We start from the raw sequence: 23,349 nt of genomic DNA on the forward strand, positions 1-23,349 counted from the left end.
CGGGCAGCTCTCTTTGGAGTGGGGATGATGACAGTCTGGATCTCCAGTAGAGTTGATTTGCCATAGTCTACACATCACTGAGCCACAATTCCTATCTCTCCCAATTTAGTGACCCCAAAAGATGAAGAGCAGGTACATTCCAGTCAGGGAAGGGGTCAGCAAAGCCCCCCCCCCAACCATGGTGCCAGGGGATGCTTTCAAGAATCACAGGAAGGGACAATGTGGTTTAAAGACTTGATCCACAGCTTCTGCGACCTTGGATAGAAAGGGAAGCGTAGTACGTAGCCGGCAAAGCCAGTCTGGGGACTCGGAAAGGTTTATGTTGAGAGTCATGTCTGCAGAACAGGAGTGATGGACGGCTTTGCAGAGAAAGCCACCTGCTCCCCACCAACCCCACAGTGGGCACAGGGGCCCTCCACAGCTTCCTGCAACATGCATGCTGTTCCTACAGGTGAGCTGGTAGACAAGGATGTCACAAGCATGTCCAGAACAACAAACACACCCACCAAGGGGCACAGCACTAAGGGAAGCCATGAGAAATGGCCCCAGAAACACACAGTAACTTGGAGAAGTCCGTACAGAGACCACCCTATTCAGATCTACATGTACCTCCAAGGACCCTAACTAGAGCTATACCCAGTCAAAGACATAAAAGGGAGCAAGACCGGTCACACCCATCCTCAACACATCACAGAGCTATAGAGACATGGACACCCATTCACACACACACACACACACACACACACACACACACACACACACACTAGTTACAGAAATATACACAAAATCGCATACGAGGACCAGCAAGACCACTAAGTGGGTAAAGGTGCTGACCTTCAAGCCTGATGATCTGAGTTCAATACCTGGATCACACATGGTGGAATGAAAGAACCAATTCCTCCACACTGCCCTCTGATGCATACACACACACACACACACACACACACACACACACACATGCACCATGGCAAGCACATACCCTCCCCCTACACACAGATACTTATAAATATAATCTTTCATTAGAGCAATATATGAAATGCACGGAGATTCAAAGGAGATGTCCTTCCTTTGCTCCCCTCTACTAGCTGGGTTAGGACATTTTTGTCACCTCCTGCCAGTATCCAACGGCTACGATGGTCCTATCATCATGTGTCTGGGAGTTGATTTCCTGAATCAAGAAAGATAAAGGTTTTCCCATCCATAATCCTGCCATTAGCCTCAGCACAAGGGACTCAGGGTATCTGTACAGACAACTGGGACCCAACTGGTGTTCCTAGAAGATGGGCAGGCAAGATGTGGGTACAGCCACACTGACTGTCCCCTCACTGCGGGTTCCAGGCCTATACACACCCACTGATCAGGACCTGGAAGGCTTGGGTCACAAACAGGTCCACGGGAGAGAACAGGGTGATATCAGTGTCTGGGAAGAGTACAGATAGAAGAGAAGCTGTTTATGTTTGGGGGACTTGGATGGGCAAATGACACTGCCATCCAGCCATAGGACTTGGCAGTTGTGAGTGTCAGGGCTTCCTCTGTGAGCTCTGCCTCCTTCCTGGTCCTCTCTTCAAATGGGGAAGAAGGATCCTTTCAGCTGGCACCAGGTACAAGGTCTCCAAGCAACTCAGGTCCTTGGAGGGGAAAATTGCAGTGTTGGGGGGACTCCAGGGAGATGGGCCATCATCAACCCTTTCAGGTGTTAACCCAAGGGGCCACCCCTGCTGGTAGGGAGCTGAGTCTCCTCTTTTATCATGCAAGAGGGACACCTCTGGTGCCCTCCCTCACCTTAACCCCTTCCAGATGGTAGGTTCTTCAGCCTGTGCCCATCACATACTTGCTAGATAACAATGCCCTCAACAATTCCATGGCAATGGATAAATGCCAACCAGGCAAACGGGGCAAGGCCAGCAGGGAGGGAGTAGCTCTAAATACTAGACCTGGCCCCACTCCCTCCTTTTTTTAGGTCCCTGCTGTTCTGAGCATACCCCACCCCCAGACTGTCACAAGTCTAACCTGGAAAGAAGGACAAGAAGCTGAATGTGGTGGTGTATGCCTTTAATCCCCACTCCTGGGAGGCAGAGGCAGGTGGATCTCTGGGAGTTCAAGACCGGGTTCCAAGACAACCAGAGCTACATAATAGACCCTGTCTCACAAATAAGTAGATAGATAGATAGATAGATAGATAGATAGATAGATAGATAGATAGATAGATGGATGGATAGATAATAAATAAGGCAGGGATAGGAGAGACCTGGGTCCCTCTGCTCTTTGCCCAACAACCTCACCAAAGCGAAGATGGAGGGGCAGAGATCACCTTCCCAGAACTGAGGTTCTACAAAGGAAAAGAGCTGAACAGGAGAGAAACTGGTAGAACCCGCTGCTTATAAGGCAGGCTTGCAGAAGCTGGGGCAAAATGAGAACCAACCATCCCTCAGGACCAAGGTTTCAGCCATGGGGGGAGTGGAGGAAGTAAGCTAACCAGCCCCCTAGACACACACACACACACGCACACACGTGCACGCACACGGGCGCACACACACACACACACACACAAGTGGAAGAAACAGTTTTTTTCCCTGCCAGCTCCCTCCTGTCATTCCTCTCTAGTACTTAGTCTTGGGGTTGTCTCTCCGGCTAGAGCTGGCCCTGCACCGCCCACTCCAGCTTTGGAGAGGCAGGACGGATCCCCATCCAGACCTTCCCACAACCTTTCCCCTTCCCCTGGGCAGAGGTCCCGGGGTAGGCTACGTGTCCCCATGACCCCTTCTTGACCTCGGGCCCCCAGGGAGCATCCTCCAGAGAGAAAGGCAGCCCACGAGTCGCACCTCCTTCCTTCGTCCCCAGACTGACGCACACACCCACTTCCCAACTCGCGTGAACCCGAGTCCATGTAAACGCCCGCTCCCAGCCTAGGGCTACGCCATGCGCCCTGTGGCCGCCAGCCTGCCACCGCCACGCCGCGCACGGCCCTCCCCCAGGGGTTTGCAGCGACACCCGCAGCTCCGAGCCCTGCGGAGGCTGGGTGTGCGGGGAGAGGGTGCACTGCGGGAGCCGCACGGTGCCTGGGGCCCGGGACGCACCCCGGGAAGGTCATGACTTTCTGGGTTGGGGGAGGGGGCGCCTGCCGCATTTGGGGGTGAGGGCCGACACACGTGGAAGGCACCTGCTGCGGTGAGGGAAGGAAGGGGGCGTTTCTCAGAGATCGGGCACCCGCTGCGGTCACGCGCCCCGCACCCCTAGACTATTCCTCCGAGCCGTGGATCGGGGCCCGATCTCCAGGTCCCCGCCTCCCGCGGAACCCCACGGCCACTCGTCCTTACCTGCGGCCACAGGTGCACGCTCCAGACCGGGTCCCGCGTCGGGCGGGGGAGGGAGAACGGCCCGCTACTCCCACCCGCGCGGGCTCTCCCCTCCCCCGGCCGCCTCCGCAGCCGCCGCCGGTGCCCTTTGCTGCAGTGCGAGAGCCGCCGCCGCCGAGCCGGCCCGGGCCCCGGTCGCCCCGGTAACCGCGACTCCACCTGGCGCGGCGCGTTGCGCCGCCGTGCGCATCCCCTCTCGGCCCCCTCCCGCGGCGCGGCCCCGCCGGCGCAGCCCCGCCGAAGAGCAGAGGAGGCTGGTGGCTGCGTCGCCGCGGTCACCCGATACGCCGGCCCGCCGCCCGGGACTCGGGTTGCAGCAGGAGGGAGGGAGGTTAGACAGACTAGTGGAAGCGCGGGGGGGAGGGGCTGCGGCTTGGTCTAACCTCTGGTCTCTTCCCAGGATCCTCCTCACTGCCCCCATCTCCAAAGGTCTTAGTTACCCCCACCTTCCGGGCCCGTAGCCTCCTCTCAGCAGCGCCCCTTTGCCCCTTTAATCCTTTCATGACTTAATCCCCGACCGAGTCTGGGAGGCCTAGAATGCCTAAGCTTCCTTATTGGCTTCTAACCATGCCTTGCTGTGTGATTCTGGTCCTTTGCTGGCTCTCTCTGTGCCTTAGCTTTACAAAAATGAACCTCAGACTTATTCCTGATGGAGAGGAATGTGATAAGCCGTAGCAAGAGATGACAAAATCCTGGACTTACTCTGGGACAAAGGTCCCCCACAAACTCTCCTTTCTTCATCATAATATAACACCAGACAGACGGTCATCCCATCACAGGACAAATGAGTCCAGGCTCCAAAGCCCTAATCCTGCCCCCAACTCTCCATCTAAAGGACCTGAGGCACTAGGGACCTGCCTGTCCATCCTGTGCCTGGTCCCTCCTATGCCTGTCTCTGTCCATCACTATCATTGTCCCAACTCTACTGTCAGCCTGTGGCATTCACCACTCACATGGCTGGCCACTCTAGACAACTCTCTCACACCTGTCATCCAGCCTTAGGAACAGACACATCCCTGTCCCTGTTCCCCAAGTTCAGCCAAAATGAGGTGGAGAGCCAGAGAGGAATGGGCTCCGTGCCCTGAGAATGATACTCAGTGTATCAGGATGTTACTGTTCCTCTCAGCCCAGGCGTCACAGCTCTGGAGGCTCATAACATCCTAGCTGGCCACAATATTCTGTTGTTTTTCTTGGGAAAGTCCGGTCCTGTCACACTTGAGTGCGTGAAGAACTGGACCTCTTCCACTCAAAGAACTGGCAGCCGCTGCCCTTCTCCTACCTACTATGGTGGCCATCAAGTCCAAAACTCCCTGGCTCCTGGTCCTCCCGAGCCTGTTAGTCCTCCCCAGGAAGTGTGCAGGCCTGAGCTGGGAACATATGCTGAAATATATCCTCCTATCAGGGAAAATGAGGCCCAGTGAGGAACGGGGAAACAGGATCAGAAGCAATGGCTAGATGTCCTCGTTCTTCTCAAAAATTGCAAGAAGGGAGAGAGAAAGACACCACGCAGAACTTCCTGGTGGTCAGATGGGGGAAGGCAGACTCCACTCAGAACCAAGACTTGGGCACACAGGGTTATAAGATGAGAACAAGAGACCCCTGGAACCCCAGGGAACAAGACTAGGTCCTCTTGTTTAAAAGAGAGAGAAATAACTATTTATTTGTTGGTTGGTTGGTTTCGAAATCATAACTATTCCTCAAAAAGGTTCCAGCTAGATTTGGGGAGGCAATTGTAAGGAACTCAATAAGGGAAATGTAATACAGGATTACAGGATGGGGGGTGTTCTTGAAAGTGGAGGACTCCTACATAAAAGAGAAGGGGTGCAAAATAAAAGATTCTCAATATCCCCTCCTTACAAAAAAAAAAAAAAAAAAAAAAAAAAAAAAAAAGGACCTTCCCAAAGCCAAGCTCCACTGTGGATCTTTTGCGGGATGGGTGGCTCACCTGGGCAGGCTGGCCAGCCCCTGAGGGGGTGGAGTCGCCGTGGAGGTGGGAACAGAGGGAGCTGAGGAGGCACACAGGGTCCACGGTCCAGCCGCCGACCTGTGTGTGTGAAGCAAGGGACACCCCATTAGGGGGAGCGGACAGGAGCCGCTGGGAATGGAACCGGACAGGGATGGCTGTTCCCAGGGCGAGCTCTGGCACAAGGAGGGGAGCCATAGTCACGGTGGGGGGGTGCTTTATTGTGTCTACTCTAACTAGGGCTCCAAGTTTTTCTGCATGTCAGAAAGCACAGGGCTTTTCCCATCGGAGAGAATTCTGCTTTCCAGTTCCAGACGCCTTCTTGTAAACTCCTTCAATATTTGCCTCCTAGCAGGGACACCTCAGACCTCAGAGTGATGGGGATCATTGGACGGGAATGACCTCATGCTGCCTTCTCTGCCATCTCTGTAACTCAGAATCCCTGTCCTACCCAAGGCCACCAGACACCTCTCCTGTTGTTTCCTCCCGCCCCTGGCCCTCTGGCCCCAGCGTCTTCTATCTGCCAGCCAAAATACCCTCCCAGCTTCACACCACGCTGCCCCATGCTTGGATACTGAGAGGGCCCTGGGTCCTACAATTGAGCCTCTAAAGGAGCAGATAGGGACAGGACAGAGGAAAGGGATGAACCTAAGCATGTCTGAGCTCCCCTTCAATCCAGAAGCATTCGCTAACTACTGAGTGTTCACCAGCCTCCTTCTACATAGTCTCCATGACAGTCTTGGTGCCCCTTGAGCTGCCACCTGGCTACTCTCACTGTTTTTATTCTCAGCTTTTTTTTTTTTTTTTTTTCTGCTAAGCCTCCCAGACATCTGTGTAGCCAGGGTGCTCAGTTCCTCACTACACCTGGTCGCCAAACCACTGGAACTGGTCACGGCTTCTTCTTAGCCTGCCCAGACAATGCCTAGCCATCTGCAGTCTAGGTCCCAACTGCCCCACGGCTCTTCCCTGATCACCGTATTCTGCTTGAATGGCGTTTTCATGGCTCACTCTCACCTCTGTCTCTAACTTGACTGCTCCCAGGTCTCCTGAAGCCATGGTCCTCTTGGAGTCCAGAAGTGTATATAAGGTGTCCATCTGGCATCCCGGGAAGGTCCTTCCCAGCTTCTCACCCCACCCCACGGTTCTCACCCGTGTCTGTGTCTTTCCTAGAGACTGACATCTCCCTGTCAGTCAAGAGTTTCTTTTTAGTTCTCACGTGGGTCTCATGTAGCCCAGGTTACCCCTCCACATCAGTCCCCGCAGAGTAATGGCATTGCAGGCATGCACCACCACAGCCAGTTTGTGCAGTGCTGGAAATCAAACCCACAGCCTCTGGCAAGCCAGACCAGCACTTCGTCCAACTGAGCTTCATCCCCAGCGTTTAGCTATGTCCTCCCCGCCCGCCGCCCCTTTTATAGATCCAATCAACCAACAACTCTTACTCAGTCTCTTCTCCCACTGTGTCCAAACACCCCTTTCCTTCCTCTCCTCCTTCCCCTCCTCTGAGCTTCAATTTACTGTTTATAATAAATAAAGCCCTCATGGTCTCTACTGCCCACAGCACTTATCTGTCTGGCTCCTCGTGCTCCATTGCAAACCTTTCTCCCCACCCTCAGTCTCTGTACTAGCCTGAGGAACTTTTGTGTCATGTCCCAAGTCCTCTCAAGCCCATGCCGCTTCCCCAGTACCTGCCAATACAGCACTTTCTTCCTCTGTTCAAACCCTTTCACCCTGCTAGTCTTCATATAGGGGCCCGCTTCCTCCAGGCAGCCTTCCCTAGGAACCACCTCCTCCAGGAAGCCTTCTGATCAGGTCTGTGCAATCCATATGTTTGATCCTAAACCTCCTCCCGACTGACCAGGACAATGTTTAATACCCCCACCCCCACCCCAACTAAGGAGGTCAGGGCTCTATGTGCCTGTATAGAACTGATCCTTACCAACCTGGACCCTGTTCCCAGGGGGACTCTGGAGCAGGGAAAAATGCAAAAGCCAGACAGAGCTAGAGAGGATGTCTGGAGGCAAGCAAAGCCCCAGAAACACGGCAGTGTGTCCTTGATCTCTGCAGTGAGGGGGAAATGTCCCTCCCCTGGTCCCCAGCCACACTGAGGAAAAGGAGTTGTGAACCAACACTCCTCAGTGTGACTGAAGGAACGCCAATGGATGGACACTGTCCACCTTCTCCCAGAAGGGACAAGGCCCGAATTCTGAGAGCTGGGACACATCAGCCACGGTGACCCGCCCCGCCCCCTTGCCAGAGTTGGGCTAAACACAGAATACTGTCCTGAGAACGCCATGTCTGAGTGGAAAGGGGCAGTAAGGGTCCAGGCTGGGAAAGGCTAAGGAGGGAAGCTCCCGACCCCGTGTACGTCCTGGGCCAAAGGTAGAGGCCCTAAGCCCCTCTCTACCTAAGCCTTACTGAGGGCCAGAGAGAGCCAAGGAACACAGAAGATTCCAGATCAGTCACACAGACACAGCCAGTGTTACTGAAGGAGGTAGTGGCTCCAGTTCTAGGCTCTATTCCGGCTAGGACTGGTTAGCCTGTTACATGAAGCCTTTCAAACCTCCCACATCTGAGAGAGGTGCTACAACCAAGCATTTCAACTCTCCGCTGGGTTCAGGCCTGTATCCTCGGTGCCCAAACCATGCCATCCCATACCTTCTTCCCAACCATCCCTTTGGCCTCTGAGGCATACCTTCCAGCCCTTCCTCCCACTTCTGCCCAGACCCACGCTCCAAGGTGACAAGACCTGGAGACTGAGCCTCACTCCTTTCTCCTCCGGGCTCCAGAAAAAAAAAAAACTAGAGGGACCTGGAGACAGCATCCCAACTCCAGGCTCTGAGCTCTACCCCAGATCCGGACCCCTACAGACCCGGCCCCTGATCACACTCACCTGCTCTCTCATCCTGTCCTGCTGACCTCGCAGAGCCAGGGCATGCTGGGGGTACTTGCTCTTCAGGTGGTCCATGAACGCATCTCGCTTGCGGTCAGCATCGGCCTTCTGGAGCCCGCTGAGGGCCTCCAGGCTCTGGGCGGCGATCACCGTGTGCCGCCGCTCCGAGGTGTGCACCAGCCCCACGTTGGAGAAACGCCGGCCCCCGCTGCCCCCGCCGCCCCCACCCCCCAGGGTTCGATACTCCCGAGGGTACTCGGCATCGTCGGCAGACAGCATGGGGGGGCTGCTCCGCTCCGGATCTGCGAGAGGGGAGAGGGTCTGGGGTCACCAAAGAGCCATGTCAAAGGGCTGCCCATCTCCCACAAGGGTCCCTGTGGGGCAGGGCGGGGCCTGATGGGGTAGAAAGGCCTTTGGGAGCTGAAAGGGGGTAGGAGGGTATATGAAATGAACTTAAGAGTTTCAAGTTGTGGGTGGGGAGCAGCTCCGGCACGCAGATCGCTCTCTAGTTTGCTTTGGAGCAGGCAGAGAATGCAGTCAGGACAGAACAGGTCAGGGGTATTGGAAGTGTTCGAGTCACCTCTTTTAACTACAGACTCGGTCCCCTTCCTAAAGACAGGGGAAAGAGCTGCACTGAACTCTAGAACATTCTCTAAGGAGAGGCTAGAGCCATGAGCCCCCTTCCCCAGATCTGTGCATTCAGGACCTCCTTATCCCTCAGCCGGGGGTGGGGGTGGGGAGCGGCACGGGGAGGGGGCTATCTAGGAGAGAAACCAGGGAATCGTGGGCGGGGCGGGGTGAGGGCAAAGGTCAGTCACGGGGCTTCTTCCCGGGGGATGAATGAAGGCCCAGAGTCTGAGGCAGGAGAAACTCTCTTTCCCTCCCTCCCCAGAGACAAACAGATGGACAGACAGCAGAGGCCGGGCACAGAGAGACAGTGAAAGATGGACAGGGAGAAACTTACAGGAGAAAGTGGGCAGACAAAACAGGTGGACTCCGCCCTCCCCTCCCCTCCCACCTCCCCTCCCCTTTCCAAAATCTTCTCACAACACAAGACCTACAAGTGACTGCACAGGGGACAAAGACAGAACAGAAGTGGGGCGGGGGAGGCCGGGGGCTGAGGTCTCTATACAAATCCTTAATCCCCTCCCAAGTCCTCTCAGGCCCCTCCTCCACTCCCAGCCTAGGGTTGCTTTTCCCCAGTCTCACCCCTCCTGGATATCCACCTTAGCCATATTTCTGGACACGATATGGAGTCGCTTGCCTTGTCCCCCAGAGGTCATCCTATTGAGAGACAGGAGTCTCCATACATCCCACCTGAGCACCCTCACTCACAGAATGGCAACCCCTAAGCATGGCCTCGGTAGGACCGGAGCATCAAGCCCCTGCGGCACCCTCATTGTCCCACTGGAAGGACAGACGAGGCAAAAAGGAGACATGGCTGTGAGTCCTGGGACTCAGCAGGTTCATGAGAGCCTCTTCCCTCCACACAACTGCTTACCAGGCCTGCTGCTAGGCCTCATTCACCCAGTGCCCAGTCACAGGGGGAGAAAAAGAGACTAGCTACCTGAGCACCAACACACACATGCACATTCGTGCAAGTGCACACACGTGCATACACACACCCAGAGGCACAGACAAACTGTTTTACCAGCAGTACACTCAAGAAGAGCCACCATCACCAACACCACGTGAACACTTCATACTTGTTGCAGCAACAGAGAGGGGGAGGAGAGGAAACAGAGAGGGGGAGGGGAGGAAACAGAGATGGGGAGAAGGAGCTGGGGGGAGGGGGAGGAGGGAGGGAAGGAAAGGGATAAGGGGAGAAGGAGAGAGAGAAGGGGAAGGAGGGGGGGAAGAGAATAAGGGAAAGAGAGAGGGAGAGGAGCCATCCTGACTCACACAACACAAGCTTCCAGGAACGTGCATTTGGGGTTTATAGCCCCAGAGGACCAGCATTTCTCACTAAACTAAAAAAACAAAACAAACAAATTAAAAACAACAACTCCCATAAGAACGTCAGTCATGGGCTGCAAGAGTCTCCCACCATTACCAAGGCTCTCTCTCAGCTGCTGTCTGGCAGGTGTTACTGTGGTCCCCATTTCAGACAAGGCTGTCAAACTTCAGAAGCCCACTGACAAGTCCAAAGCTACAAGTAGCAGAGGCCTGGTGTAGTCACCCCAATATCAGCTAGGTTGGCATTACCATACCCCCCGGGGCAGAGGATAGTGTGCACTAAACGGAGTGACCACTGAGTACATGACACAGTGTGGAGGCTCCATTTTACTCATTGGTCTCCCTGTGACAGTCACCACCTGTGACCGTCCAGGTACCCTCTGTCCCTTTCACCATCGTTACCGCTGTGTGTCCCCAATGAGGGAGGTACACTGTGATGAATTAAAAGACAGTGTTTTATATCTGTGTGTGTTTGTGCGTTCGTGTGTGTGTGTGTGTGTGTGTGTGTGTGTGTGTGTGCACATAAGATACATAATTTATCAAAGAGTAAATATGGGCTGGGCCTACATGCCCCACACGTGTGCAGCTTGGTGTGCATGCGGGTTCTCAAACAACTGGGGTGGGGGGCTGTCCCCAAGTCTGTTGCCTGTCTGTGGATCCTGTTCTCCTAACTGAGCCATCTTGTCTGGCCTCGGTGGGAAAAGATGCACCTAGTCCTGCAGTGACTTAATATGCCAGGGTGAGGTGACACAGGGAGGGGAGGCTACCCCTCCTCAGAGGAGATGCGGGAGGGGGAGGGGCTGTGTGAAGGTGGGACATGGGGAACTTAAATATTAATACAATATTAATATGGGGACTGGGATATTAAAGTGAAAAAATAAACAAGTCAATGAAGAAAAAGATATATAGTTTACTGAACTATTTCGCATCATTCAGGCTGGTTCTGTTCCTCCTGCCTCAGTTTCTCAAGGCCTGGGCTTTAAGGAATGTTTTATATTCTATTGATTACACCTTTATTTTCATAAGGATCAGAACAAATCTGAGGGACGAGGGCAAATCGCTGCCTTTATAGACATTATTCCTCAGAGTGGCAGTAAGTTTCCTCTTAAGTGTATATATAGTTGAGGTCGAAGTGAAGTTGTGTTAACCGAAGCAGTTCTGAATCGATACAGTGCAAACAGTTCCCTCGGAACAAAAGAAACGGGGGGACGAAGCCTGCTAACTAAGGCTAGGAACACAAGAGCCATCTTCCTGCCAGCCTCTGCTCCATGAACAGCTTGTGGCAGGGCAGGGCGGCCGGGGACTGAGGATGACTGAGATATGGGTGACACAGGGGAGCAAGCTGAGTGTTCTGTAGGCATAGACTCCAACCTTCCTCCTCCTCCACTAGAGGGTCTGTCTTCCGTACTCAGGGTGAGTGAGATGTCCAAGGCTAAGGGCACTGGGCTCCCGCCTCTTTCCTAACTATGGGTGTTTTGTCTGGCCTTCTTGCTAGACCTAACTAGGCCCAGACCACCTGGACTCCCGCTAGCCTGCTCTGTGCCCCCGGAACGCTGGACACACATGAACTTCATTCCTTGCCCCTCCCCCTACAATCTCCCCCTTCAGCCCTGCATCCCACATCAGCTCTCCTTCCCCATCCCTGGGAAGACATAAACATTTCTGGTGTGGGGCAGCCAGTGGACCAGCCCAAGGAAGGAGATGACCATGGGGAACCCTGGGAATTATCCAGCTCTCCCAGGCTGGTGGTGGCTGGAGCAGAGGTGGGAGTGAGGGGTTGAGTACTGCTGCACTTTAGGTCTGTAGTGGCTTAAGTCTCCCCCTGATGGCAGTTGGAAAGGGACTGATGAACAGGCTTGCGTGTCAAGGAGAACAGGAGCACCCATCAGATGCCCAGGTATTGGACACTGGGTCTTAGGGACACGCTCTGGCAAGGGCAGAGGAGAAGAGGGACTTGGTCCTGAAAGGTATAAACGCAGTTTAAGCACTTTGGAGACCCCCAGGTTTTTGCTCAGAAAAGGGGTGAGATAAACCCAGAGATCCTGACTTCCTGCTTGGTACATGCATATCTCTTGTCTTTTTACAGGGCCTGGTGGAGTTGGGAGGACCGACTGTGGGCTGCAGAGGGAATAATCAAAGGAGTTTTGTAGTTGCTCACTCACTCGCTTTCTCTCTCTCTCTCTCTCTCTCTCACACACACACACACACACACACACACACACACACACGGACCCACATAACCGCTGGTCTCAAACTGTCTCCATAGCCAAGGATAGGATAGTCTTGATCCTCTTTCCTTTAGTGCTGAGGTTACAGGAATGAGCCTCCATGCTTGCTTTAAACAGGGCTGAGGATCAAACCCTGGGCTTCTTCATGCCTACCAGCCAAGCACACTCCAGCCCCTTAATCCTTTAGCGCCAGGGCACCTGAACTTAGACCATGGCCGAGTCACCTTCACTTGGACTAGGGTCCCAGTTCTTCCTTCCGCCAAGCAGGCCCTTCCCTGATGAGCCAGGGGTCTGATCTGTAAAGCCGGGGTGTTAACATCTGTACTGGCTGGTTTTCTGTCAACTTGACACAAGCTAGAATTATCACAGAGAAAGGAGCCTTAGTTGAGGAAATGCCTCCATGAGATCCAGCTGGAAGGCATTTCTCAACTAGTGATCAACGGTGGGAGAGCCCACTGTGGGTGGGTGGTGCCATGCCTGGGCTGGTAGACCTCGGTTCTATGAGAAAGCAGGCTGAGCAAGGCAGGGGAAGCAAGTCAGTAAGTGGCATCCCTCCATGGCCTCTGCATCAGCTCCTGCTTCCTGACCTGCTTGAGTTCCAGCCCTGACTTCCTTTGGTGATGAACAGCAATGTGGAAGTGTAAGATGAATAAACCCTTTCCTCCCCAACTTGCTTTTTGGTCATAATGTTTTGTGTAGGAATAAAAACCCTGACTAAGTCAACCTCCAAGCCCTGCACCCAAGGGGTGGGGAGAAACCAGCTGGGCATGCTGGTTCCCCATCCCCTCAGCCAACTCCTGTGCTATCAGCAGTCTCCAGGCTGCCCTGACCTCTGAACTGTGCAGTTCAAGGGAAAGGCTGGGGTTACAGTAGGCTGGCAGCAAGCTCCAGGCCCAGTGACCGAATCAATGGTGCTCAGAGATTCTACTGGGTTTAGGCTGGGATGGAGATGAGAGCAGAGGCAGCCAACTCCGAACTCAGCAGGTGGGTAAGAAGGGATGGGATGCGCTGGGGGAAGGGCGTGGCACTACACTAGGAAAGCCAGAGAGCTAAAGGAGAAGCTGCAGGGTCTCCCTCTCTTTCTGAGACTCCTTTCAGTACAAAGCCCACTATGATTCTTTTTTATTTCTCCCCTTTTGGATTTTTGAGGCACCTTTTCCACATGTAGCAGAGACTAGCCTTAAACACATGGTGTAGCCCAGGTTAGCCTCAAAGTACTAGATTACAGTCACTCCCTGCCACACTGGGCTCTAAGATTCTTAAATGGGAAAGTGGAGGCCATAGGGCAGATGCCAGGGACTAAGAGAAGGAAGCACCAGGACTGGAGAAGCAGAGGGGGACCTCTGTCGCCTCAGCTCAGCCTGGGCCTTGGGGGAGGGGAAGGTGGCCCTGCTGGGGTGATGGGAAGGAGTGGGCGCCCCCCAGTGGCTCGCCGTGATAAATGAGCAGGTGCTTCATAGAAACATTGTAACTTGTTCAGCGGCTTCCAACCCCCACCCCCAGTTTATTTATGGGCCTGATTTATTTTTACCCACCACCGAATTCTCTTACACAAAGTAACTGTAGCTCATTAGAAGCATTAAGATGCCAGCATCTCAGTGACACCATCTTGTGAAGTCATCACTCTCATCCCCACCTAGTGTCTTTACCCCGGATGTCACCATCTACTCGGTCCCCCCGCCTGTCGCTGGGCAGCGCTGGAACATGACATCATCTTCAGAAGAGAATGTGGGAGGGGGGACAAAGGAGAGAAAATGGAGGGGGATCAAAGCTGCTGTGACAAAAGTGACAGGAAAGGACTCTGAGAAGCTCCGAGACACCCAGCTCCTTTTGCACAGACACCAAGAGACTATGCAAGGGGACCCGACACCTGTGTTCTCAACCCATGGTCTGCACAGACACCAGGGCCTGAATGTAGCTAGAGCAGAAAGCAAAGGACTGGATGTGACCGCAACCCACGTCCCCACCAGTCAAGGCAAAGGGAGGATGGTGACAGAGATTTCAAAAATTGAAGAGGGATGGCTTCAGAGCCCACAGTACCCTCCTCATAAGCACACGCACGGGGGCGCGCACTCACACTCACACACACACACACACACACACACATGCAGGCAACAGAACTCCTGATGTCCCCTCTATAGCCAGAGCAAGAGGCGCCCAAGTCACCCAGGAGCAGCCCTGAGGCACTGCCACAGTCAATACTGCCTGACGACTTCATTGGCTGGCACCCACTTCAGTCTGCAAACGTGATGGACTTGAAGCCAGACAGATGCCAGAGGGCAAAGGTCAGAGGCTCAGATCTGCTTCTTAAATGCCAAGGTTCTGAGAGCCATGCCCACCCATGCTTGCCCAGGGGTGGCCTATGCTGTGGCTTATGGGCAACATGCCTGTCACCCACTCTGTCTGTGGGTCCTTGAGGCAGAAGCCCGTCTGTGTCTGTTTTCTAGAACCAGCTTTTCCGCCCTATACCACAGCCACCAAAGTCATTTTCCAGGCAATTGCCTTTCTGTAAACATTCCTGTGTAATATCCCCCTAAATTGCTAATGCCCAGCGCCCTGTTGAGTCTCCCTGTCACTCTAACAAGAGCCTCAGAGATGGGGGGGAGAGAACGCCAGCTTGACAGAAGATTGAAACAGGTGTTGCCACCCAGCTCCCAGCCAGGGACTTCATACCTGCACCCTGAAATTCTCCATGGCCAACCCAGCCCTGCTCTAGAAATCAAGCTACCTTTACAAAACCCCATCCAGGCTAGAGGGAGGGCAGGGATCCCATGAGAGGGAGAGAGACCTGGGAGAAAAAGGAGCTGAAAACATGGTAGGGTAGAGGTGGTTAGACAATAAAGATGACTTCCAGAGGCAGTAATGACAGCAAACTGTCATTACTGGCTCCCCAGGGAAGGCCAGCTTTGATCCATAACAGAGGAAGTCACACAGAGTCTAGCTTCAGGGTGGACTCAGCTTCCTGTGCTCTACAGACACCGAAACCAGATGAGCAAAGCCAGGGTCTGTCCCTTCCCCCATCCCATTCAGTTGTCTATAGGGCCATATCGGAGAGCTTCAGGCCCAACTGTCCTCCTGGGACAGCCAGGGAGTGTGAGGGTCAGGGAGGTGGGGTGACGGAGGAAGGCTGAGCACCCATGGTGTCCCCTCCTGGGGGTAGGGACAGGAAGGAGACTGTTCCCTGTGTCCCTGTCTTCTTGCCCACTCCTAGGCAGCTGGGCACTCAGTCTTGGATGGAACAAGAGGTGGAAGACACCAGAAGAGGCCAGGAGGGGAGAGGATGGCGCTGGGCCCTGCCAATCACAACCTTACACAGGCAGAAAAACACAAACCAATTTGCGCAGATTTAAAACCCACCAAAGGCCACTTAGTTGGTTAAATGAGTTGAAATCTAATTAAAGGACCTCCTCAGGGCTGGGGAGGGAGAGCTCACCTGCCTAGAAGGAGCAATGGGGTTGGGCCTGGGCCTTCCCCAGCTCCCTGTGGGAGTTTCTGTTGCTTTCCACAGTGCTTCCTGGGTAGGAGACATTAAAAAGTATGGTTCTGCCACCTCAGATCTGGGTCCTCTGTCATGAGCACAGAGTAGGAACAGCCCTCCACCCTTAGTCTGAGCACAAGATGCTTGCGCACCTCAATTCCAAATGGCCCCCAACCTCACTTAGGACTCCAGCCTCCAGCTGGGCATTTCCCAGGGGCAGGGCACAACCATACTCTGCATTTAGGCCTTATCTGCCTCGAGCAATAGGGGCCTCCTCAGGGGTTTAAAGGGCCTCTTCAGGGTGGAGCCCTGGTCTCCACCCTCAACTAAGAAGCCATTTTCTGTGAGGTACCATGCTGCCCACACTGGGTGGTCCTGAAGAACAGGCCTGAAGGTTGAGGATACTCAGGACTGATTACTACCAGAGGGACTGAGGGTCTGTGAAGAAGCAGCCATACTGAACCTGACAGGGGGCGCTACATCCATTCTGTAGTCCTGGCTCACACACAGCCTACGGGTTCACCTAGCCCTGCACATGGGGTTCAGTAACCCTGGCATGTGTGACCCCACTCAGTTCCTAACTCCCACACAGGGAGGAATGAAGACACCATAATGAGGTTCTTCTGCGTATCCCATCAGTGACCAACCCCCCCCCAAGTATGCTGGGTGGGCCTTGGGGGACAAGGACATTTTCATTCTACCGTGATACTTCCCAGGAAGCAACTCCCAGGGGAGCCCCTTCCCCAGGTACAGGATCCCCAGAGGCATGAAAGCTAACAAATTCATTCAAATCACACAACACAGCAGCACCCAGGCCCAAAGATACAAGCTAGGGGGTCACAGCCTAGGCTGACCCCAGCTCCCCAGCCCAGCCCGGGAGGGGTTCACATATGGAATTCAAGTTTGTGTCACCACCACCCTAGCGCACACTCAGACATGATTCCCGTTTCCAAATGAGCCACAAATCAAAATCTCAACGACGCAGCCCTCCCTCTGGTCCATGTTCCTCCCTCCCACACACAGCAGGCAAAGCTGTGGCATTACCAAAAAATCACTGAATCCGCAGCTAAGAAAGCTCTGCTCAAAGCCGGCTCTGCCAATGGCTGTTACGACGCGACCTTGAGGAGGTCAGGCGTCTCTGCAGACCTCAGTCCTCTGTTCCAAAAACAAAAACAAAAAAGCAAAAGAACACAAAAAGCTAATCATAGACAGGTGCTCAAACTGTGCCCTGCACATGACCCACGGGACGAGTGGAAGCTGTGTGCTCCCTGCTCCCCATCTACCCCTGGCCTCACTGCCTCTCACTAGCTGTCAGGTTGGGGCTGTAGGCTTTTCTCTGCATTTTCACAGTTAATGAAGGCTTGACTAATTGGCTTCCCTGGAAAAGGGGAGGTGGACAGGAGGAGAAGGAGCTTCCGTCTGGTCTGAAGGGGGGGGGGTGTGTGGAAAGGCTAGAACAGCCCACCCTGGTGTTCCCGCCCCCCAGGAACACTAGGAACCAGCTAACAGGCTCCTGCTTGCATGACATCGCTGTTGCTCCTGAGCCCAGGGAAGGTGTCCTGTTAGTTCTTCATCTCCTTGGAGAGGCAGCCAGAAAGAAAAGCAGCAGCCGGAGGGAGAGGGAGAGAGAAGGGGAAGGGGGAGGGGGAGAGGGGGAGGGATGGGAGGGAATAACCAAGCCTCCCAACTTAGAGATTGCCAGAGTCCCCTCTCCTCAAGCAGGTTTACCCCAGGGCTCTGCACCTTGGCAGCAGGTGTGAACAGAGACAGTATCTACAAGACAGAGACCCCAGTGTGCCCCACAGCAGCTGTTCTGGGCCATCAACCTGGAGCACAAAACGCCTGTCACCATGCCTGTGTGTCCCGGTACCACCCCACCCCAGTTTCAGCCCAGAACCAACAGCTTTGCTGCCCACTCCACAGGCACTGCCATGTAAAGGGACACACAGGCCCTAACCAGGCTATGGTCACACATGGCACTGGTCCCTGAGTCCCCAGAGAGACTGTCCTGCCTCTGGGACAGAGCAGTGCAGCTCCAGCTTGGTGGCTGGTGGCAGGTTTGTGGTCACGGTGGAGAGGCGGAGGCAGGAAGATCAGGATCCCTGGCTACACAGAGCTGCCGGACAAACAGCCTGGCGTGCATGAGACTAAAGCAAACCAGGGCTGGAGAGATGGCTCAGCACTGACTACTCTTCCAGAGGACCCGGGTTCAATTCCCACTCATAGCTGTCTAACTGACAGACACCCTCACAGATGCCGGTGCAGACCTATCATGTGGCACCTTCCACTCTCACTTCCCCAAGTGTCTGGTCTGTTTGGACCTAGGCTCCCAAATCACTGACTCTAAGGGCCGCTTGTAACCAATGTTGCTACAGAGGCTTGGCCTCCCTCTGAGATACACACGGTCACTCAGCTTATCAGCAGCTGACAAAGCTAGTCCTACTCTCCAGAGTAAGCCACCCTGTACCCTGTGGCCCCCTGCACCCCATGTCCTCCTGGGAGGTCTGGCCACAGCAGCCAGGGTTACAAAAGGCTCAGGAAAGCTCAGGCAAGTATGTCTGGCCACATGCTTCTAGGGGAAGTTCTCCCTGTTGTCCAGCCTGAATCCTCCCACCAGGGCATCTGCTAAAACCTGCAGGCCTCCCTCTGCTTGAGTAAAGAGGGTGAAACTGGGTTGGAGCTGAGCTTGATGCATGCCTGGCACACTGGGTCCCACATCCAGCACGACCAAAGGGAACAAGTGAAGGCCTGTATTCCAAGCTACTCGGGAGGCTGACATAGGAGGATAACAAGTCCTGGGCCACAGAGAGAATTCAAGGCCAGTCTGAGTATCTCTAAACATAGGGAAAGAAGGCTATGGTAGAATGTGCCTAGTGTGTGTAAGGCCTTGGGCTCCATCCTCGGTATAAGAGAGGAAGGGAGAGAGGGAAGGAAGGAGGGAGGGAGGGAGGGAGGAAAAGAGAGAAAAGTGAAAACCAGCCAGGGGCTGCCTGGAAAGCAGGGATGTGAAAATGGACCATGGCCTGTCCCTGTGTAGCCTCAGGCATGACACTTCAAAGGGCACTGGCAGCCATGACTCACACAGCCCTCACAGTAGCCCTGTGAAACTGCTTTCTGCAAGGGACAGGTCAGGACACTGAAGCCCGGAAGAGTGACTTTGCCCAACATGGGCATGGATGTATAAAGGCGCCTCCTCTCAGAAGCAAGATTCTCACCTCCCTTCCCAGCACCCTCCACTGTTGAACCCAAGTCCCCATCTGGCAGCTCTTAATCCTCCTGCCTGCCTGCTGTCCTCCCACCAGAGGCCTGGTCTCCAGGGACAGAACAAGGGACGGAAGGATGGGAAGGCAGCAGCCAGCAGAGCAGCCGAGGAGCCCAGACCCCAGACTGGAAGGAGTCTCCCAGTCCTGGTTGAGTTTCTAAGCTCCCTCTTTTCGACCTGACAGACTCAGAACAACCCCCACCAAGCCCCAGGCTGTGACAGAGAGAGAATTACAAGTCTTCCCTGTCCACTAGCCCCAGGAGCTGGGACTTGGATGCTTCCAAGAATGGAGATCTCAGCTAAGGTCTTTATCATTATGTGAACTCCTTCGTCCTGAGAGGAGAGGCCGGACTCCCACAGGGCACTTCTTTGGGGGATGAAGGAGGCTGCCAGGCCACCCCAATACCTTCCTGGTCAGAACAGATCCTCCCTCGATGGTCTGCCTTCCAGTTCTCAACAGAGCAATCTCCCTGGTGTTCACTGCCCTTTCCTACCTGGTGTCCTTCAGAATGCCGTGGTCCAGACAAGGTCTTAGGAATGTACCAGATGACCTCCTTCTGCCCGTGAGGCTGCCCAGGACAGGAGCAGCCCAACTTGGTGACCAATGCGTCACCTCCCTGCCTCCCACTTAGCCTCATCTTGGGCCTCAGATGTCCCACACTCTCCCTCCATGTTCCTCCCAGGCCATTCATCTGCCTCAGGGCCTGGCCCTGGCTCTCAACTGCTCCACACAGCCAGCACCTAGAAGCAAGGTGAATACAGCTTGTACTCAGAGTCTACCTGTAGGTCTCTGGTCAGTGGCCCAGGGCCCCAGCAGCCCTGTCCAGATGCCAGCCATTTTCAGACATGTCACTTCGAGGCCTGGGAAACCACAAACCGCTGGACCTCTAGGCACATTAACCACACAGCGCCTCCTCCTTCTGGCCCATTTCCCTCTCTAGGTGCTGTGCCTGCCCTGCTGCCCAGGGCCCCACGGCTCTGAAGGAGAAAGTGAGAGGTTCAGCTCCCTGCCCCCAGCCACTTCCCGCACTGTGCCCGCATCTGATGCCCGTGCTCACGCGGTGGCTAATTCTGGCGTCTCATCAGACAGTAATTATGGGGGAATGAGCAGCGCTGTCATCTCTGTAGCTCGGCACCTGTCACCACTCTGCCATCTTGGGTGGCTGGGATGGGACAGAGGCGGTGGGGGAGGGGGAGGTTCCGGAGAAAGGCTATTTCCCCACAGTGATCAGTACATATCTCCCAGGGTGGTCACTGCTATCCTGGTTGGTCTCCCTGCTACTCAGGCATCCTGACCAAGAGAAGAGGTCACAAAAGAAGTCTGCATTTGTCCTGCTGAACTGTTTTATATACCCTGTCACCTCCCCACTGCCTGGCACACAATAGGCCTGTGCTGACTGTTTGTTGATTGACTACATGACCATATATACACCAGACACAGTCGCAGAAGTGGAGCCACAGAAGACCCAGTCTATAGAGTAGAAAACCAGGCCTCCACCGGAACACGGTGAAGACACACAGCAGAGGAATGCGGATGTCAGTTTTCAAGGCCCCGGGGACTACCAGGGAATGTCCCCTGCAGAAAATGAGTGGACAGCCTCTCCTACTGCCCAGACAACACGAGAGACTGAGGCTAGACCCAAGACAGACTTTGGGATGAGGGCACAGTGTGGGAAGTGGCTGGGGGCAGGGAGCTGAACCTTTCTCCTTCGGAGCCCTAGGCACCAGGGAGAGGAGGCGGGGCTGCAGCCTGGAGCCATCTGCCTGATGGGCATCTCGCAGGATTTCCTGTCATATGTGCCTTGACCCCCACCAAAGGCAGCATCTTCAGTGCCACTCTGGGGCCAGCAGAGGAGGACAAGAACCATGGGATTACGTCTCAGAGACCGTCCCCCTCACAGCGTACCCCAAACCACAGAAGCTAGCAGTGTTACAGTACCAGCCATGCTGTGGTTAACTGTCCCCACACTCAATTCCCTGTCGTGAGAGTCCCCCCCCCCCGAGAAACACACGACCAGTTGTTAGAGACTGAGTCCACCCCAGATGCCCTGGCTCCCTCTCCACAGCATCTTAACGACGCCTTCGTCCGGTCTAAAACCCACCCACACCTTCCACTCAGAGCGCAGCCAAGACAGGGCTCACACACCTTTCTGTGAATGTGGAAAGTCCCAAAGAAGTAGTGAGCTCCCCGTCACTGGGAGCATTCCAGAAGCAGGTGGGTGAAAAAGCACCATTGATCACTCTGCTAGAGCAGGCTTCCTTCCACAGGCTCAGCCTCTGCCTCAGCCCCCTGAAATCTGTCAGAGAGAGGTCTGGCCCTCCTCCCCAGAGAGGGTCCTGGACAACCAGCCTGCTCTGGAGTGCCAGCCCCTCCCCACCTTCTCAGATAGGAGCTGAGGTTGGGGGAGGGCAGAAACATGGCTGCTCTTTTAGGAAAACGGTAATTTTAATTAAGAGGCAGACAAACGAGCTCTCCGCAGATTGTCTCACAGCAAAGTTATTAAAAAGCCATCAAGACGGCGGCGGCAACCGCAGCAGTGAGGAGGGCTGCCTCCCGCCCCCCACCCCCGCTGCCCGCCTGGATTGGGGATCAAGGGGGGGTCAGAGGACAAAGTCACTGCCGAGATGAACTCTGCCATCTCTCACCCCGCATAGGTGGACAGCACCACACAGCACCTGGGCACAGCCAGCTCAAGCCGAAAGAGACGTCACTTGTCACTTACAAAGCATCCTGCTCCGGCCAGAGCCCCACCGGTCAGTGCCTGTCTGTCTTCACAGTCTTCCGCATGCAAATTCTCCCCCTGATCCATAGGTTCAAACACTGAGGCTCAGAGAAGAAATCAGTTTGTCCAAGGCCACATAGCTACAATGGCTGAAATGGGGATTTGAATTCAGGCCTCCTTGACCTTCAGTGCTCTGAGCTGCTAGCCCTGGGCGCAGAAGAGAGCAGAGGGCTGTCCTAGTCTAGTTCCAAAAGGCCTTAAGGCTTGCCTAAGAGTTCACAGCCTGGGAATTGGAGTCTGGGTCACAGTTCGCTTGATTCCCTAAGGTGACAGTAAGGGTCTCAGGGTCTGCAGGGATGGTGGATAGGACAGTAGGAAGGAGTTTCCAGCCTGACCAGGCCAAGTCAATAGTGTGTCAGTGGATGCGGTATAGCATCTTAGTGGGGTTGGGGGACAGATGCTACCTCTGGAGGTTAGATTGCTGCTACATTGCATAGCACTTGCCCTAGGTTGCTGTGAGACCCACCCAGCAGCCACCACTCCCAGAGACTACACTGGCTAGGCAGGGCGGCAAAGCATGGCCCTGCTCAGTCTCTCTCAAGCCCTTGGGAGCCCGTGCAGGCTCAGTGGCTCTCAGTGGACACTGAGGGGTAAGGCAACTGAAAAACAAGCCCTGAGGTCACCTGACCCAGCTCCCACCCCACTCCCACCCGCAGAGCCCCCAGGGCCTCATCCCTCGGCAAAGGTGGCCGGACTCTATCCCACACCCAGCCCTCATGGACACACACCTGCGTACATGCCTGCGTGCTTGCACACGCACACTCACATGCACGCGTGCACACAGACACATATTTGCCAGGCAAGGAGCCCTCCCCAGCAAGGGGATCTGCCATCCCCTCCCCCTGACCTTTGCCTTACCCCTCCCAGGGGCAGCCCTCCCAGGGTGGCTCATTGTGATCCATTGCAGGCAGGGGAGGGCGCTGACTAGGGTGGTGGGCTCCCTCCTGGCTTACTAACCTGGAGACTTTAAACAGAGGGAGCAGAGTCCTGCCGGCTTCCCTCCCGCCGCTCGCTGGAGCCCTGGGTGAGGGACAGGAAAGGAGGAGACCAGTGAATGAGCTGAATGAGCTAGGGCAAGGGGGCTGGGCCAGGGTGTGGGGAGCAGTAAGCCAGGACCTCGGGAGCTGTCCCTTCTGAGGTCACCAGGATGTGGGAGGCTCCTCGCAGGGTAAAGACCGACCGCGGATTAGAGGAGGGACAGGGAGTAAGAAGACAAAGACATCACTTGGGGACAGACAGGAAGACAGACAGCACCAACACAGAAAACATGGGGACCCAAGAGTTGGGTCCCCTGGACAGACAGACAACCCTCACTCAATCCTCTTTCTGAGCATGGGAAGCAGACACTTGGCTAAAGCCCCCATTTCAGACCCCCAAATGCAGCATCTGTCGGGACCCAACAGTTTCCCCTACCCAGGTCTCCTTTTGGG

The 23,349-nt window shown here is 54.8% G+C and overlaps 1 protein-coding gene across 2 annotated transcripts in view; it reads right to left on the bottom strand.

The window, feature by feature from the left end:
* The window catches only part of SRCIN1 (SRC kinase signaling inhibitor 1), a gene marked incomplete at its 5' end in the record, with an annotated part of 59,659 nt that overhangs the window by 29,584 nt on the left and 6,726 nt on the right, over positions 1-23,349 (bottom strand). Inside the window, 3 exons of one of the 2 annotated variants that reach the window (XM_080924642.1) lie at positions 5,302-5,400; positions 8,213-8,514; positions 22,877-22,939. In XM_080924642.1, coding sequence (XP_080780768.1) covers positions 5,302-5,400; positions 8,213-8,514; positions 22,877-22,939 — 464 coding nt within the window. The remainder of the gene's footprint in view (positions 1-5,301; positions 5,401-8,212; positions 8,515-22,876; positions 22,940-23,349) is intronic. The other variant, XM_080924643.1, reaches the window with a different exon arrangement.

The sequence above is a fragment of the Micromys minutus genome, assembly GCF_963924665.1.
Source record: "Micromys minutus genome assembly, chromosome: 10".
NCBI lineage: Eukaryota > Metazoa > Chordata > Mammalia > Rodentia > Muridae > Micromys > Micromys minutus.